The sequence below is a fragment of the Enhydra lutris genome, unplaced genomic scaffold (assembly GCF_002288905.1).
Source record: "Enhydra lutris kenyoni isolate GAN:26980312 unplaced genomic scaffold, ASM228890v2 scaffoldscaffold57, whole genome shotgun sequence".
Classification (NCBI taxonomy): domain Eukaryota; kingdom Metazoa; phylum Chordata; class Mammalia; order Carnivora; family Mustelidae; genus Enhydra; species Enhydra lutris.
The window spans coordinates 35,139-53,480 of record NW_019154141.1 but is presented as its reverse complement, the minus strand read 5'-3'; the positions used below and the strand labels follow the sequence as shown (position 1 = coordinate 53,480).

At 45.6% G+C, this 18,342-nt stretch overlaps 1 protein-coding gene across 1 annotated transcript; it reads right to left on the bottom strand.

The window, feature by feature from the left end:
* Nucleotides 1–8: 8 nt before the first annotated feature.
* On the bottom strand, nt 9–8,563 carry LOC111158037 (CMRF35-like molecule). The gene is made up of 4 exons (XM_022519832.1): nt 8,129–8,563; nt 7,268–7,603; nt 2,395–2,752; nt 9–1,340 (listed from the first exon to the last, which is right to left on the bottom strand). Exons 1-4 carry the CDS (start codon nt 8,436–8,438, stop codon nt 1,079–1,081), a joined length of 1,266 nt encoding a protein of 421 aa, XP_022375540.1. The 5' UTR covers nt 8,439–8,563; the 3' UTR covers nt 9–1,078.
* Between the last annotated feature and the right edge of the window lie 9,779 nt (nt 8,564–18,342).

Genomic DNA, 18,342 nt, shown 5'->3' with positions numbered 1-18,342 from the left:
AATCACTCGGCATTATCTAGTGTGGTTGAGTGTGCACAAACCCTAAACCCCAGCAATTCCACCCCTAAGTATGTACCCTAGTGAAATCATGTCACATACAGACTAGGTGACCTGTACAAGAAAGTTCATGGCAGCACTGGCTGTGGAATAGCCCCAGCGGGAAACAATCCTAAGCCATCAACAGAAAAATGGGTAAATCAGATGTGGTGAATCTTCTCTTCTCTCCTCTGAAGGGCTGTGTGTCTGGGCAGCATATCCAAAGGCACGAAGGGCTGAAGCGTCTCTTGGTGGGGGTCCCCACAAGGAGAGAGGACACACCGAGTCCATCAGTGAGCATGGTCAGGAGCAGGGACACCTTCAGGATGACCAGGAGCAGGAAGAGGACCCTGCTAAGCAGGGACCCGGGAGGGAGGGACACGGGGACAGACACTGAGCTGCTGCCTCAGGAGGAAGGACCAGGTCCCTCCTTTCTGCCCCCAGATGTCTCTGATCCAAGACCCTGGACACCTAATAACCACATTTGGGCCAGACTTGGATATCTGGATATATACCCACCCCCAACCCCTCAGCTCAGCTGTTGACTTTGGACATTAGATGGTCCAATACTGAGAAGAGAGAGAGGGTTTGCCTGGGCAGGACCTGGCTCCACAAACAGCTGCTTTGTCCTAAGCCCTGCCCCTCCTTCTGCCATCCACGCTCCCAAGAACCCAGCTCAGGCTGGGACCGTTTTTGGTAATTTCTCATAGGTCAATGTCTACACAGGCTGGAGCTACATAGGTTCTTGGTGAATATTTGGCGAGTGAATGGAGGAAGGAAGGAATGTTGAGGTGGGAGGCTGCCCTGGGGGGTCTCAGGGGTCAGCATCATCAAAGAGCAGGCCCTCACCTTGGGCTCCTCTGGACAACCAGCCTGTGCTTGACACTCTCTGCTGGCATTTAGGGGTCCTATGGAACGCTTTCCCCCTTCTCCCAGCCAAGCACTATGCACATCTATGTTATACACACAACTCTGTGTGTGTGTGTGTGTGTGTGTGTGTGTGTGTCATATTTTATTGCATTTTCTCAAGATTTACTTAAATTTACCAGTTTTGGGGAGCAAGGTGAGAAGAGATAGAAGGTTTGGGGCCAGAAGTCCTTCCTCTTCTAGTCTGAGTGGCAGTGTCTCTGGACAGGATGTTGATAGACAAGTAGGGCTGCATGTTGTCTTCATCAGGTCGACTCTGTGTCCCACAAATTGCCCATTGAGGTCTGTTGACCCAGAGCACGGCACTGAGCATCATCAGAAACAGGGGCACCTTCAGGAGTATGAGAAGCAGGAAGTGGACGTTGCTAAGCAGAGACCTACAGGAAGACACAGTGACTGGCAGGAGTTTCCTCCTGAACAGGAGGCGCAGGCTCTGCCTTTCACCCCAGCCTTTGAGCTCAGATTCTGTGGCCCCAAAAGTCAATATCAGCATCAAATCTGGTGGGTACCAGCACCAGACAGCCCTTGCTGAGGGCCCCAGACTCCTGTCCTTCAGCTCAAGACCTGACCTTGAGCATCAGGACAAAGCAGATACATGAGGATGTGGTGGTGAGAAATTGAGAGAACGGGAGAAGAGGAGACCCAGGAGGCTCTGGCTCCCAGAAACTCTCTGAGAGTTCACAAAGCAGATAGAACTCAGGGAAGGAGCGCACAGAGCTTCTGGGGCCATCATCTCCCATTAGCCAGACCCAGGCCTGGCCAGAGTGTGGCGTAGCCCCATTCAACACCATCCCAACCTGCTCAGCAATGGATGTATCATAAACCGGGACCAGAGAATCATCACCTTCCCCATTAAGCATTACAGCATTCCTCCTCTCACTGGAAACAAGAGTGTTTGAAAGTGGGCACCAGAGCAAGACCTCAGGTCCCACCCCCAGACAGTGCATCCCCCTGCCTTGTCCACCCTGCCAGAAGACTGCAGAGGTCACTTCAAGAAGTTTGATAATGGGACACACAACCCTGGAGGACAGGAGGGTATACAAGCTGCCTGGATTCTAATAGAGATGCATAGCCCAGAACTCCCCTTGTGGACACAACCCTCAGAGTTCCCGAGGCCCAAGGCTCTTGTCAGGAGACTGGGCTCATGGCAGGGACCTTGGATGTCACAGTCCCGCCGTCCTTCATTCTCAGGGGCTTGCACACATACTCTCTCGTGCACACAAGCACACACATGTTCTTTCACACTTGTGCACACTCCCACCACTCACATTTCTCTCACACTCACACCCACACAGCCCACTTGGTCCCCAGTCTCTGAGGCACAGACACCAGGCCTGGTTCTGCACTCCTGAGTTTAGAGTTCGTCAGATGCTCTGCAGGGATTAGCTCAGATCCCTTCCTCTGTGGCAGCAGAGAAAAGCAGGGTCTTACCTGGGGGAAACAAACACTTGAACCTGGAAAAAGAGGTCAGGCAGGAAACCATGGAGTCCTTCTTCTTGCAGTATTGTTGCAATCCCACACCTGTATTTTCCTGCATCATCTGCAGTGAGGTTCTCCAAGGTCACTGTGAAGGTGAGTTCTTCAGCATGGTCCACGATGGACACACGGCCACTCCTCATCTTTTCCTCAGACCTTCCAGTGGCCACAGTTGGGTTCCAAAGTAGTAAGCATGGTTGTCGGCACCAGTATTTGGTAAATGTCTTGTACTTCTCCTCGTACTGACACTGCACGCTGAGGGATCCCCCCACGGTGCCCATCACAGTGCTGGGGCCACTCAGAGACAAAGAGCCTGAAAGACACCATCAGTATTTTCTTCACCTGGAGACCTGGGCTGGAGGTGCATTGTGGGGTCGCATCCCCTGGAAGCCCAGACGTCACCCTGAGGTTGGAGGAGGGAAGGGTTAGGAACCAAGGAGGCCTGGGCTGTTAGCCTGAGGTCCTCCAGACACAGGTTTGTGGCTGGGGGTGGGGTGGGGACATCAACACTCCAACTTCTCTGTGCCATTGCTGCTAACGGGGGCTCAGGCTATAGGGGTGCCTGGTGGGGGTGAGTGGACCCTTCAGAGCAAGCTTCCCTCTTTGCCTCCTCTTTCAGTTGCTTAAGCCTTGCTCCCAGCCTTGAAGATGTGGGGCTGCTTCCTCGGGGCTGGATGAGAAAACGTTATCAGGGATGCTCTGTTATACCCAGACATGACCCTGAACAAGCACGGTGTCCCCCTCACCCACACTCCACTCCTCTACCCCCACAGCAGGCTTCCTGCCCACCAGGGACTAGGAAAGAAACTCCCGACTCCCAAGTGCACTGTAAGACATTCAACAAAACCCTTGGCCCCTCCACCCTAAATACCAGTAGCCCCCTTCCCCCAGTGGCAAGAGCCAAAATTGTCAACTGGCATTGTCTAATGTCCCCTGGGAGTAAGTCATCCCTGCTGAGAGCCACCGCTTTAGAAGAAGAGGGTTCGTCCAAGAAAACCTGGGGTAGAAATTCCCAGGCAAGAGGGTGGACTGTGGGTTCCTGTCCTTGGCATGTCCTCTGTCCTGGTGAGCATGCTGTATATTGCAGCTGTTCTTTCCTGGCATCTCTTCCCCACCAGCTCAGTCCCAAAGGGTCATGGGTCATGGTGCTCTCTGCCCTGTGTCTCAGCTGCCTCTCAGGGGCTGCTTGCTCCTCTCCTGCCCCAAGTTCTTTCTAAGATCCCAAGGGACCATATTTGCTCTGTAACCATCAAGCCCCTGATGTTTCCTACACCTTGTAAAGATGCTGCCTTTATAATCTTAAAAAATAATTATAAAGTTAAACAGACCTCGGGTTCTGTGCCTATGAGTGTAACGGCAAATAATTGGCTAGACAGAGAGGTTTATCTCCTTGAGAAACAGGAGTCTGGCTTAGCTTGAGGTTTCTTCTGGCCCCCCTGATGGGCTGTGGTGACTTGTCCACAGCATCTCTGTTCCTGGAAGGTCACAGTCTAGAACCTGGGCTCGTGGGTTTTCCCTTTGTCTGCCATCAATCTTCCTACTGGGCAACCAGCTCCTGTGCATTTTCAGACTCAGGCTTACAGACCAATTGAATCATAACTCTCCTTAATTACAGAAAGTCTTCTCGATATCGAGATAAAAAGTAGGAAAAGAGAAGCTTGCATTGCTGGAGGCTGCTTCAAGAATGAGACTTCTTCCCTGAACTCTTCACAGTCCCGATGCCAGAGTGATAAACCGAAAGGATCCTATTCAACATGGACGGGACTGGAGGAGATTATGCTGAATGAAGTAAGTCAAGCAGAGACAGTCAATTATCATATAGTTTCACTTACTCGTGGAGCATAAGGAATAACATGGAGGACATTAGGAGAAGGAAGGTGAATTGGTGGAAATTGGAGGGGGAGACGAACCATGAGAGCCTGTGGCCTCGGAGAAACAAACTGAGGGTTTTGGAGGGGAGGGAGGTGGGGAGATGGGTGGGCCTGGTGATGGGTATTAAGGAGGGCACGTATTGCAAGGAGCATTGGGTGTGGTGCATAAACAATGAATCCTGGAACAGTGAAAGAATCAAATTAAATAAAAAAAAAACAACAGAAAGAACCCAAAAGGATCCTATTCAGTATGACCTAGTTGAGAGTTTAATTTTTTTTTTTTTATCTTGCTGATCCTATTCCTAAAGGGCAGTGGGGCTGTGTCTTTTCATGCCCAAGAAGCCCAGTGTCACTCTGCAGGACACACCTATTGGCTGTAGGCCAACTCAGATTTATCTTTGTAAATGTAACAAATTCCTTCTTAGATACTCAAATTTATAATAAATTTATATCGCCTATCCCAGTCACCAAAACATGGTGTTTTAAAGGTGCTTTATTCGGGCTCCTGGGTGGCTCAGTGGGTTAAGCCGCTGCCTTCAGCTCAGGTCATGATCTCAGGGTCCTGGGATCGAGTCCCGCATCGGGCTCTCTGCTCAGCAGGGAGCCTGCTTCTCTCTCTCTCTCTCTCTCTCTCTCTCTCTCTCTGCCTGCCTCTCCGTCTACTTGTGATCTCTGTCAAATAAATAAATAAAATCTTAAAAAAAAATAAAATAAAGGTGCTTTATTTTTTAAACTTATTTTTTAATTTAATCACCTCCCTAAAGTATTGTTATTATTGTTGTTGTTGTCGTTGTTAATTTGAGAGACAGAGAGAGAAGAGAGCATGAGCAGAGGGAGGGGCAGAGGGAGAATGAGAGGGAGAAGCAGAATCCCCACTGAGCACGGAGCCTGATGTGGGGGTCTATGCCAGGACCCCAGGATCCTGACCTGAGCTGAAGGCAGACATTCAACTGACTGAGCCACCCAGGGGGCCCCCTAAAGCATTATTATTTAAAAGTCAGTCAAAGTTTAAAATTCTATGATGTGTTTGTCTCTCCAGTCAGCTTTATCATGCCGAGTTTCTTTACGTTCTGAGTTTTAGCGTCCTGTTTGGGGAGTGATATTTTTAAGGGTTTTGGTGCACCTTGATTAATATAGCTAGAGGTGGGGAAAATGGGATTAAGGTAATAAAGATTCTTTCCTACTTGGGTTCTGAAGGTTGGCTCTGACATCGGATTACTTTGTATTCTAATTCCTACACTTGTGTTTGCATAGGATCAGAACAAACTGGTGGGTTGTCTTAATTTTTTCTCCCATTTATAATAAAATATTTTCCTTCCAGTGTTTAAACACAAGAAAGAGAGAAACTATGCTTATGGGAACTCTCAGAACCCACCATTGTTGATGGGAACTCTCAGAGTAGGACTGCCCACAAGTGCCCAACACTTTCAGCTTTGAGCAGCTCCTAGTGCAGGGCCCCTGAGGCCAGCCCAGGCCTGTCAGAGGCACAGGGACGCTATCAGCACCTGGAATACATAACCGCCATTCACAAGGAGGCTTACGCATTAAGTGACCATTGTATTATTAAAAAAAAAAAAAGGTGATAACTTGGGAAAGAAGTATTATAAGAAGAGGGAGGACCTTGAAAATGAAAGTATTTTTCTTAACCTTTGTGCCTTTTATGAACCAATCTAGAGTAAATAATTTGCAAATATATGGCAAACCCATGAAGAAAACAAGGAGAACATAAATGTAAAATTCATAGTTGGTTTCCTCAGAGGGCAGCTTGAAACAATATTAATGATGTTTATTACTTAAGCTGTGAGGTGGGCACCCAAGGGTTGAAGAGTATTTGGGCTGTAAGGAGTATGCATTTATTGGGAACATTCTTTGTATCTATGAAAGATTGCAAGGAAGTTACAAAAGAGTTTACAGAGTATTCGGAATGAAGTAAGAACGGTGGCTGGAGGTGTCGGTCAGAAGGCCATTCCCATCCATCAGATGGGCTGTGTTCCTGGGCGGGTCATCGATGGGCAATTGGTGTTACTGATTTTAGTTATTGGGCTGATGCCGCCTCCCCACCCCAGATCCCCTCTGAGGCCTGTTCCCTCAGAGGACAGCACTGAGCATGCTCAGGACCAGGGGCACCTCCAGGAAGACCGGGAGCCAGAAGTAGATGCTGCTGAGAAGGGACCTGTGAGGGACAGTGACAGGCAGTGAGCCACGTCCTCGGGGAGATGCCCTGGTACCTTCCACTTTCCTTCTGTCCCTGTGCCCATGTCAGATGGGCTGTGTTCCCGGGTAGGTTGTCAATGGGCAATTAGTGTTACTGATTTTCATTATTGGGTCCCTGTCGAGGCTGCTGCAGATCCCTAGGATCACAGCTGTGAGGCTGGTGCTCAGAAACCATCCAGGACACAGTGATGTCCTGTTAGAGCCCCGGGGTCCTGGGCAGCCAGTAAGGGAGAGGAGCCAGTGCCCTAAGGGGAGGACAGAGAGAGGTCCAGGAAGAGGCTCAGGACACCTTCAGCATGGTCAGGACCCTTGTCAGGACAGGAAGGCAGCCAGCCATCTCCAGACTCGGGGCCATTCGCACTGCCCACGCTGGGAGAGCTTTAGTCATGAGAGTGTGTCAGGGCGGGGCACACAGAGGCGACTAGGTCAGCTAGAGGTGTGCATGTGCTTATGTGAGTGTACAGACAACACAATGCCTGCACACACACTTACACACACATGGACATATACACAGACACCCATGCAGACATATACACAGATACAACACATACACACACACACACACACAAACACATGGACACGGACACGGACACACACATCTGCCGTGCCCTGCATCACTCAACCCATCCTCACCCCCCTCTTCTATCCCCTGTCCCACCACTTTCCTGACAGGGTCGGGGTGATCAGCCCCAGTCTCAGGCAGCCCTAGTGCTGGTGTCGGGGGAGGGGTGTGCACAGCTCACCTGGGGTCACAGACAACACAACTCGGAAGGTGAGGTCGAGCAAATATTCTGGGAGCCATGATGTATCGATGCCACACCGGTATGTTCCTCCATCACCTTCTGTGAGGTTCTCCAAGGTCACTGTGAAGGTGAGGTTTGCAGGTTGGTCCCTGATGGACACACGGCCACTCCTCACTTCTTTGTCTGCCTCTTCAGTCTTCACAATATCCCCCATACATGGGGTCTTGCACCAGTACTTGACATTCTCTTTGAACTTCTCCTCGTACTGACACTGCACGCTCAGGGATCCCCCCACGGGGCCCGTCACGGAGGTGGGGCCACACAGAGACCAACAACCTGGAAAACACAGCCAAGTGTGACCCCTCCCCAGATGGGCCTGGGTCAAGGGGATCTGGGGTCATGGTGATCCTGGTGTCCATGAAGGGCCCTTGGGGTCTGGAGGAGACCTTGGCAGAACTGGCTTTTCCTGAAACCAGAGGGGAGGGATGTATCTCCCTCCTCCCAGAGTGGCACAAGGAGAGGGTGTTCCTGGTGTGTGTGTGTGTGTGTGTGTGTGTGTGTGTGTGTGTGTGTGTGATGCACTAAGACCTTGTTTCTGACTGTGACACTACAGTAATGGAAGTCACAGGAGCCCCTCCACTCAGGACTGCTCTGTCCACTATAATGGACATGACTCACCTGCTTTATGCACTGAATCCTCCTGGTCACTGCTGAGGCAGTGCTGGCCGATCTGAGAATCCTCTGCTCTCCGTCCTCCTCATGTCCTTCCTCCCTCCCCTTTGGTCGCCCTGTACTCCCATCCCGCTGCCTCCCTCCCCCCCACTCAGGGCAGACTTCCCTACCCAGCTCAGCCCCGCTCACCTGGGACCTGCAGAAGGAGCAGCGCTGCAGGCAGCCACGGCCTCCCGTCCCCTGGGGTCATGTCTGCAGCACAGACGTCACCCACAGCAATGCCAGGCTCCTGAGGGGGGATAATTTCAAGCCTCCTCACGGAGATTCCAGTCTGCAGGGCCCACTTCTGCTTTCTGACACCTCTTTGCTTCCTCATCCTGCCTGTGTTTGGTCTCACAATCTTCCTCCACGTTGACTCAAGGAGGTTGGGGTGCAGGAAGCTCAGGGACAGCAGCAGCAAGGGCTGAGGCAGAGTCCTGGACCTGGTGCCTGAATCCATTCAATCCAGATGACAGGACGGCTACTGGTCCAGGTCTAGATTGGGATTGCCGTCCCCTTCCACAGCCAACATCTGCTCCTCTCACTGACCACACTCGCCCCACACAATGGAGCAACACTAGAGCATTTCTTCCTCAGTGGGACTTCCTCACCCCTGTGACATGTCACTTCCTCATGGTCAGAATGGACCATGTCCGGGGTGGAGCCCCCAGCAGCCCATCCTCTCAGGCATTGGTGGTGACTACAGTGGTGTTAGGGGCCCCCTCGGGCCTATAGCTCCAAGCACCCCCAGCCTCCATGGGACCCCTGCTCTCCTCTGGCCACACAAGTTGGAACTGTGACCTCAGATATTTCACAAGTTCCATCTGGCTCTGGGTTATAATATTAATCCTCCAGGGTTGCTTCCCTCCAGTGTGTTTCCCTGTTCTCAAGACATGGACATGAAACAGCCATCACCAACCCCATGTGCACCTCACTTTGCCTCTTTCTTCTTTGGAATGTCCATTCTACTGTGACTCACAGGGAGGGGACTGACAACGACAATGGACGAAAGGGTCCAGAGATTCAAGGAGCTGATGGGACACTGGGGACATGTGACGCTGAGACTGGGCTTCTCCTCTCCATCCAGTGGCAAGAGGAGCCATTGTGTAACAAGAGGGTGGTCTGCCAAAGCACTGGCTGCTGGTGTCCCTTTTGGGTTCACATGGTGACCAGGAGCCTCTTCAAGGTGCAGAGATGAGGGATGGTCCTTGACAGGTGGTGGGGAGGTGGGTCTGTCCTAACTCAAACTGAGTGAATGACTAAACACTGCATTGGCTGCAGACATGGCCCTAGGCAACTGTGGTCCAACAAGATGTAATATCTATGGTGATAGAACAAATTCCCCCAAAACTTCGTGGCTGAAAACAATATTATCTCACACTTGCTGAGAGTCACAAATCTGAGAGTGGCTTATCTAGGTGGTTGTGGCTCAGAGTGTCTCTTTCACAAAGTTGTGGTCAAGATATTTACCAGGCTCTACTCATTGGAAGGCTTCACTGGACTGGAAGATGATTTTTGTGTGTTCGTCTTATATCCCATGATGAACTCACCTCTTAGTTCTATGAGGTTTTGAGGATTGCTTGAGATTTTCTACATAGAGAATTATGCCATCTGCAAATAGGGTCAGCTTTATTCTTCTTTTCCTTTATCCAGGCCTGTATTTCTTTTTCTGGCTTAGCGTAAGGGCCATAATTTCCAGTGCTAAGGTGAATAACAGTAGTGAGAGTGGGCATCTCTACCCTGCTCAGGACCTTAGAGGGAAAGCATTTAGTTTTTCATAGTTACGTATGTTAGCTGTATTTCATTTTTAGATGATCTTCATGAAGTTGAAATTCCTTCTATTCTGCTTTTTATGAGTTTCTTTTTTATCATGAGTGGGTGTTGGAATTTGTCCTATGATTTTTCAGTGTCACTTGATATGATCCTATGATTTTTCTTCTTTAGTTTGGTATTGGGGATTGCAAGGATTGATTTTTCCATGTTGAACCAGCCTCGCACACCTGGAATTAACCTCACTCCATCGTGAGGTATAATTCCTTGCTGGATTATATTGGATAATATTTTGTGGAGGATTTTTGTGTCTATGTTCATGAGACATACTGGCATTTCATCTCATTTTGGTTTTTTTCCCCACTCTTCCCCTATGATCCTCTGTTTTTCTTTAAAGATTTTATTTATTTATTTGACAGAGAGAGAGAGAGATCACAAGTCGTCAGAGAGGCAGGCAGAGAGAGGGGGAAGCAGGCTCCCCACTGAGCAGAGAGCCCCGATGGCTCAATCCCAGGACCCTGAGATCATGACCTGAGCCAAAAGCAGAACCCACTGAGCCACTCAGGCGCCCCCTCTGTTTTGTTTCTTAAATCCACCTATCGTGAGATCATATGATAGTTGTCATTCTCTGATTGACTAAATTCACATAGCATAATACCCTCTAGTTCCATCCCCATTGTTGCAAATGACAAGATTTCTTTTTTTTTTTTTTTTTAATGGCTGGGTAATGCACCACATCTTCTTTATCTATTTGTCTGTTGATTGATCTGGGCTTCTTCCACAGTTTGGCTATTGTGGACGTTGCTACTACAAACACTGGATTGCAGGTGTCCCTTCGGATCACTACATTTGTATCTTTGGGGTAGATACCTAGTAGTGCAATTGCTGGGTCGTAGGGTAGCTCTATTTCAACTTTTGAGGAGCCACCATGCTATTTCCCAGCTTGGATTCCCACCAATGTAGTAAAAGTGTTACCCTTCCTCCACATCCTCATCAGCATCTGTCATTTCCTGACTTGCTAATTTTAGCCATTCTGACTGGTGTAAGGTGATCTCATTGTGGTTTTGATTGTATTTCCCTGATGCCACGTGATGTGGAGCATTTTTTCATGTGTCTGTTGGCCATTTAGATGTCTTCTTGGAGAAATATCTGTTCATGTCTTCTGCTTATTTCTTGACTGGTTGATTTGTTCTTTGGGTGTTGAGTTTGGTAAGCTCTTTATAGATTTTGGGTATTAGCCTTTTATCTCATAAGACATTTGCAAATGTCTTCTCCCTTTCTGTCAGAAATCTTTTGGTTTTGTCAACTGTTTCCTTTGCTGTGCAAAAGCTTTTTATCTTGATGATGTCCCAATAGTTCATTTTTTGCCTTTGGAGACGTGTATAGCAAGAAGTCACTGGGGCCGAGGTTGAAGAGGTTGCTGCCTGTGTTCTCCTCAAGGATTTTGATGGGTCCCTGTCTCATATTGAGGTCTTTCATCCATTTTGAGTCTATTTTTGTGTGTGGTGTAAGTCTATTTTCCCAACACCATTTGTTGAAGAGACTGTCTTTTTTCCATTGGCTATTCTTTCCTGCCCTGTCAAAGATAGTTGACCATGGAGCTGAGGGTCCATTTCTGGGTTCTCTATTCTGTTCCATGGATTTGTGTGTCTGTTTTTTGTGCCAATACCAGGCTGTCTTGATGACGACAGCTTTGTAATAGAGCCTAAAGTCTGGAACTGTGATGCTGCCAGTTTTGGTTTTCTTTTTCAACATTCCTTCGGCTATTCGGGGTCTTTTCTGGTTCAATACGAATTTTAGGATTATTTGTTCCAGCTGTGTGAAAAAAAATTTATGGTATTTTGATAGGGATGGCATTGAATGCATAGATTCCTCTAGGCAACACAGACATTTTGACAATATTTGTTCTTCCAAGTCACAAACATGGAACTTTTTTCCATTTCTTTGTGTCTTCCTCAATTTCTTTCATGATTGTTCTATAGTTCTCTGAGTACTGATCCTTCGCTTCTTTGGTTAGGTGTGTTCCTAGGTATCTTATGGTTTTTGGTGCAATTGTAAATGGGATAGACTCCTTAACTTCTCTTTCTTCTGTTTCATTATTAGTGTATAGAAATGCAACTGATTTCTGTGCATTGATTTTATATCCTGCCACACTGTTAAATTCCTGTATGAGTTCTAGATGTTTGGGTGGGGGAGTCTTTTGGGTTTTCCACATAGTATCATGTCATTTGGGAAGAGTGAGAGTTTGACTTCTTCCTTGTTGATTCAGATGCTTTTTTATTTCTTTTTGTCGTCTGAAGGCTGAGGCTAGGCCTTCTAGTACTCTGTTGAATAGCAGCCATGATAGTGGACATCCTGACCTTAAGGGGAAAGAGCTCAGGTTTTCCCCCATTGACAATGATATTCGCTGGGGCTTTTTGTATATGGTTTTATTATACTGGGATATGTTCTCTCTATCCCTACACTGTGAAGGGTTGTAATCAAGGAAGGATGCTGTACTTTGTCAAATGTTTTTCTGTATCTATTGAGAAGATCATATGGTTCTTGTCTTTTCTTTTATTTATGTAGTGTATCACATTGGTTGGTTTGTGGATGTTGAACCACCCTTGCAAACCAGGAATAAATCCATCTTGGTTGTGGTGAATCATCCTTTACTGTTGGATCTTATTGGCTACTATCTTGGTGAGAATTTTTTCATCCATGTTCACCAGGGATGTAGGTCTATAATTTTACTCTGTGATGGAGTCTTTGTCTGGTTTTGGAATCAGAGTAATGCTGGCCTCAAAGAAGAGTTTGGAAGTTTTCTTTCCATTTCTATTTTTTGAAACAGCTTCAGAAGAATAGGTATTTATTCTTCTTTAAGTGTTGGGTAGAATTCCCCTGGGAAACCATCCAGTCTTGGACTTTTGTTTGTTGGGAGTTTTTTTTAAGATTTGATTTATTTATTTGACAGAAAGAGATCACAAGTAGGCAGAGAGGCAGGCAGAGAGAGGAGGAAGCAGACTCCCCACTGAGCAGAGAGCCTGGTGTGGGGCTCGATCCCAGGACCCTGGGATCACGACCCGAGCCAAAGGCAGAGGCTGTAACCCACTGAGCCACCCAGGCGCCCATGTTGGGAGATTTTTTATTATTGCTTCCATTTCCTTGCTGGTTATGGGTCTGTTCAGGTTTTCTATTTCTTCCTGTTTCAGTTTTGGTAGTTTATGTGTCTCTAGGAATGCATCCGTTTTTTCCAGATTGCCTAATTGGCTGGCCTAGAGTTGCTCATAATATGTTCTTAAAATTGTATTTCTTCAGAGTTGGTTGTGATCTCTCCTCTTTCATTCATGATTTTATTTATTTGGGTCCTTTCTGTTTTCTTTTTGATAAGTCTAGCCAGGGGTTACCAAACTTATTCTTTCCAAGAACCAGCTCCTAGTTTCATTGGTCTGTTCTACTATTCTTTCGGATTCAATTTATCGATTTCTGTTCTAACCTTAATTATTTCTCTTCTCCTGCTGGGTTTAGGCTTTATTTGCTGCTCTTTCTCCAGCTTCTTTAGGTGTAAAGTTAGGTTGTGTATTTGAGACCTTTCTTGTTTCTTGAGAAAGGCTTGTATTGCTACATAATTCCAGCTTAGGACCACCTGTACTACATGCCAGAGGTTTTGAACACTTATGTTTTCATTTTCCTTTGTTTCCATGAATTTTTTAAATTCTTCTTTAAGATTATTTATTTATTTCTTTATTTGACAGAGATCACAACTAGGCAGAGAAGCAGGCAAAGAGAGAGGAGGAAGCAGGCTCCCCGCCGAGCAGACAGCCTGATGCGGGGCTCGATCCCAGGATGCTGGGATCATGACCTGAGCCAAAGGCAGAGTCTTTAGCCCACTGAGCCACCCAGGCACCCCAAAATTCTTCTTTAATTTCCTGGTTGACACATTCATTCTTTACTAGGATGCTCTTTAGCCTCCATATATTTTAGTGTTTTCCAAATCTCCTGCTGTGTTTGAGTTTCAGTTTCAAAGCAGTGTGGTCTGAAAATATGCAGAGAATGATCCCAATCTTTCGGTACCTGTTCAGACCTGACTTGTGGCCCAGTATGTGATCTATTCTGGAGAATGTTCTATGTGTACTCAAGGAGAATGTGTATCTTTTGCTTTAGGGTGGAATGCTCTGAATATATCTGTGAAGTCATTCTGGCCCAGTATATTATTCAAAGCCCTTGTTCCCTTGTTGATTTTCTGCTTTCCTGATCTGTCCATTGCAGTGAGGGGTGTTGAAGTTCCCTATAATTATTGTATTATTATCAATGTGTTTCTTTGATTCTGTTATCAATAGGCTAATATAATTGTCTGCTCCCGTGTTAGGGGCATAAATATTTACAGTTGTTAGATCTTGTTGGATAGGCCCTTTAAATTATGATATAGTGTCCTTCCTCATCTCTTATTTCAGTCTTTGGGTGAAAAGCTAATTTGTCTGATATAAGGCTTGCCACCCCAGCTTTCTTTTGATGTCCATTAGCATGATAAATTGTTTTCCACCCCCTCACTTTAAATCTGGAGGTGGATTTGGGTCTCAAATGAGTCTCTCGCAGACAGCATATCAGTGGGTCTTGCTTTTCTATCCATTCAGACACCTTGTATCTTTTGATCGGGTCATTTAGCCCATTTATATTCAGAATAACTATTAAAAGATAGTAATTTAGTGACATTGTATTACCTGTAAAGTCTCTGTTTCTGTATATTGTTTCTATTCCTTTTTTGGTCTATGTTACTTTTGGGCACTCTCTTTGCTTAACGGATCCCTTTTAATATTTCTTGCTGGCCTGGTTTAGTGATCACAGAGTCTTTTAGTTTCTGTTTGTCTTGGAAGCTTTTGTTCTCTCCTATTTTGAATGACATCCTCGCTGGATAAAGTAATCTTGGCTGCCTATTTTTCTAATTTAGCACCCTGAATATATCATGCCAGTGCTCTCTGGCCTGCCAGGTCTTGTGGATAGTTCTGCTACCAGTCTAATGTTTCTACCTTGTTGGTTACAGACCTCTTGTGCCAAGCTGCTTTCAGGGTTTTCTTTTGTCTCTGAGATTTGCAAGTTTCACTGTTGTATGTTGGGGTGACCTATTTTATTGATTTTTGAGGGGCATTCTCTGTAACTCCTGGACTTGAATGCCTGTTTCCCTCCCCATATTAGGAAGGTTTTCTGCTATAATTTGCTCCAATATACCTTCTGCTGTCCTCTCTCTCTCTCTTCTACTTCTGGGATCCTAATTATTCTAATATTGTTTTGTTTTATGGTATCACTTATCTCTTGAGTTCTCCCCCTTGGGATTCAGTGGTTGTTTGTTTTTCTCAGTTTCTTTATTCTCCACCATTTTGTCTTCAATGTCACTAATTCTCTCTTCTGTCTCATTTATCCTAGCAGTTAGAGCCTCCATTTTTTATTGCATCTCATTGATAGCTTTTTTAAATTTCAACTTGATTAGATTCTAATTATTTTATGTCCCCACAAAGGGATTCTCTAGTGTCCCCTATGCTTTTCTCAAGCCCAGCTACTGTCTTTATAATCATTATTCTGAACTCTAGTTCTGACATTTTACTTATATCCATACTGATTATGTCCCCAGCAGTCAGTACTGCCCTTTATTCTCTCTTTTGAGGTGAGTTTTTTCATCTTATCATTCTGTCCAGAGAAGAATAGATGAATAAGAGAACAGAATACTAAAGTGACAACAATGACCCCAGAGAAATATACACTAAGCAAATCAGAAGAGACCTGAACCAAAAATGTAAATAAATAAATAAAAATTAAATTAAAAATAAAGAGAGAGAAATGTTCATCAGAAAAGTGAACAGGACAGAGAAATACACTGGGTCCTGTGTGTATGTATGCTGGTCTGTTTGTTAGAAAACTTGATCCCTAGATTTCAAAGAAAGAATAACTTATATATGTACAAAAATAAAATTAAATACACTGAAACGATAAAATGTCACTGTGAAAATGAAAATTAAAAGAAAAAAAGAAAAAAGAATGCATATCAATAGACAGGTGAACAGAACAGAGCAATATATGATATCCTGAGTGTATTTTGCTTGGTTTGTTAGAAGAAATTACATCTCAAAAATTGTAAAGAAAGAAAAGCTTATATATGTATACAAAAATAAAATTAAATATATTGAAAGGATAGAATGTAACTGTAAAGATGAAAATTTAAAAAGACTTTAACAACAGAAAAGAGAGAAATGATATCATCAGACAAGTGAAGAGAACAGAGCCAAACACTAGATTCTGGGGGTATTTTGGTCTGTAAGTTAGAAGAAGCTACATCCCAAAGTTGTAAGAAAGAAAAAACTTCTCTCTCTCTCTCTCCACATATATATATGTATATATACATACATACATGTACATATATTCATGTATACACATGTACATATATGTATATACATATATGCATACACGTATATATGTATTCATGTATACATATATACATACATGTATATATATGTACATATAGAGAAGTTTTTAATTTTTAATTTGTTTTTTGTATTCTCATATTTTGTATTTTTTAATTTTTAATTTGTATTTAATTTTATTTGTGTGTGTATATATATATACATGTATATGTATATATACTTATACATACCTATATATACATATGTATATATATACATGTATACACACACACACACACAAATAAAATTAAATACAATGAAAGGATAGAATGTAACTGTAAAAATAAAAATTTGAAAATATTTTTTTAAAAAGGAGTTGATACTATAAGAAATTCATTGAAAAAGGAAAGAGGAAAAACATTAAAATTAAAAGACTAAAGACTCATGGGGGAAAACCCATGAATTACATCTATTATTTTCCCAGCTCTGGAGTTTTGCAGTTCTCTGTGATTGGTAAACTTGGTCTTAGCTAATGTTTGCCGATCTTCTGGGGAGGGGGCCTGTTGCACTGATTCTCAGGTGTCTTTGCCCCGGGGGGAATTGCACCATCCTTGCCAGGGGGGCATGATAATTCATCTGCTTCAGATTGCTCTGTGTGGCTTTTGTTCCCTGAAGGCATTCTGCAGGGCATTAGAGGCTGAGAATGAAAATGCCTGCTCCCAATCTCCAGTCCTCCAGCTGAGAACTAGGGACCCCACTACTCAGTGCCTCCTCAGGGATACGCAGTCAATCACTCCTGTCTCCCTGGCCTGTGTCTGCCTTCTGTGCTCAAACAGCCTGTGACTGAGCATTTGTATCTCAGACACACAACCCAGTTTTGAGTCTCCAAATCCTGCAGATTCCTGCAGCTCACGCTGCGCTGCTCATCCTGGGGTGGGTGGGGGTGGAAAGGGAGGGGGATCTCGCTGGTTCTGCCACTTGCTGGGCCCCTGCTTGGAGAGCAGTCCCCTAACCATGCTGTGGTTTGTGGTTTATGACAACCCCAAACTGAGAGCCAATGCCTGGCAGCCAGCTTCACCACTGATGCCTGGGAACTAGGTGACACTGAGGCACTTCTGGTCTTCTATGATCCGAGGGATCATGAAACCACACTGTCCCAGTTAGGATTCTATTCTTCTTCACCACCTGAGCACCTTCAAAGCATGGATGTCCCTCACTGGAGCAGATTTCTAAAATCTCTAATTTTGTGCTCTGCTGCTGTATCACTTCCTGGTGCTGGCTGATGGAGTCTCCCTCCCCCTGTGGTTTATATTCTAATATATCACATCAGATTCACTTCTCCACACCTCTACCTTGCAGAAAAGAAAAGGCCACCAATTACGGAAGCACATATTTGAAAGGCATCATTGATAAAATTTCACCAACCAGAGTAGGAGTCCAATCTTCAGTAAGGAAAAGAGAAACCCAGGAAAGATGGGAATTGAACAGAAGAGGGAATGCAATAGAAGTGAAACAGTACTCACCATGAGGCAGCCAGAGAAACTCAAATTAAAACACAAGAAGATTGGGAAAGGCAGCCTCCTCCTTGATTCCCGCTTGGCCACATGGAATATGTCTGGGGCCAGAACACTTCCTCACAGAGAGATAAACAACCCACAAGGACTGTGCTGAGCTTATTGTCTATTGTGGGAATACTTTCCAGGCTCCTTGAGGGCTCCTCTGTTCTGCTTAAGTGCATGAGCCAGGGACCCTCAGGTGCACCTCATTAGGGCCGGGATTCTACCACGGGACAAGTGGAATGCATGCAGCCACACCACCCACACTGGCTGCTGAGGGGATGCACCCGCCAAGGGGGAAGGATGTACCTACCACCTGATCCCTCTCTCTCTCCTTCTGCTGTAAGGAAACTCTACATACCCTGAGCCTGTGTGCATGTTGTCTGTTCGCACTGACTTCAAAACCTGCACTGGCCTGCTCACACTTACCTACCTTTGGACCGTGGGCTGCACAGACTGGCCACCCTGTAGATGGTGCAACAAAGAGCTATTTCAAACTGGCAAAACTTAACAATTAAAATGTCTGATATTCTAGGAAGTCACAGAGAGAGGCAGGGCAATAGGAGCCCTCAGTCATAGCTGATGGGAGCTAAGTGGGGCCATGAATTTCGGGTTTGGAAAATCACTCGGCATTATCTAGTGTGGTTGAGTGTGCACAAACCCTAAA

Coding starts and splice junctions, on each gene's coding strand:
- LOC111158037 (XM_022519832.1), bottom strand. CDS start 8,438: ATGGATTCAGGCACCAGGTCCAGGACTCTGCCTCAGCCCTTGCTGCTG. Junction 7,604..8,128: donor GCTCCTTCTGCAGGTCCCAG/GTGAGCGGGGCT, acceptor TGTGTTTTCCAG/GTTGTTGGTCTCTGTGTGGC. Junction 1,341..2,394: donor CAAGTGTTTGTTTCCCCCAG/GTAAGACCCTGC, acceptor GTCTTCCTGTAG/GTCTCTGCTTAGCAACGTCC.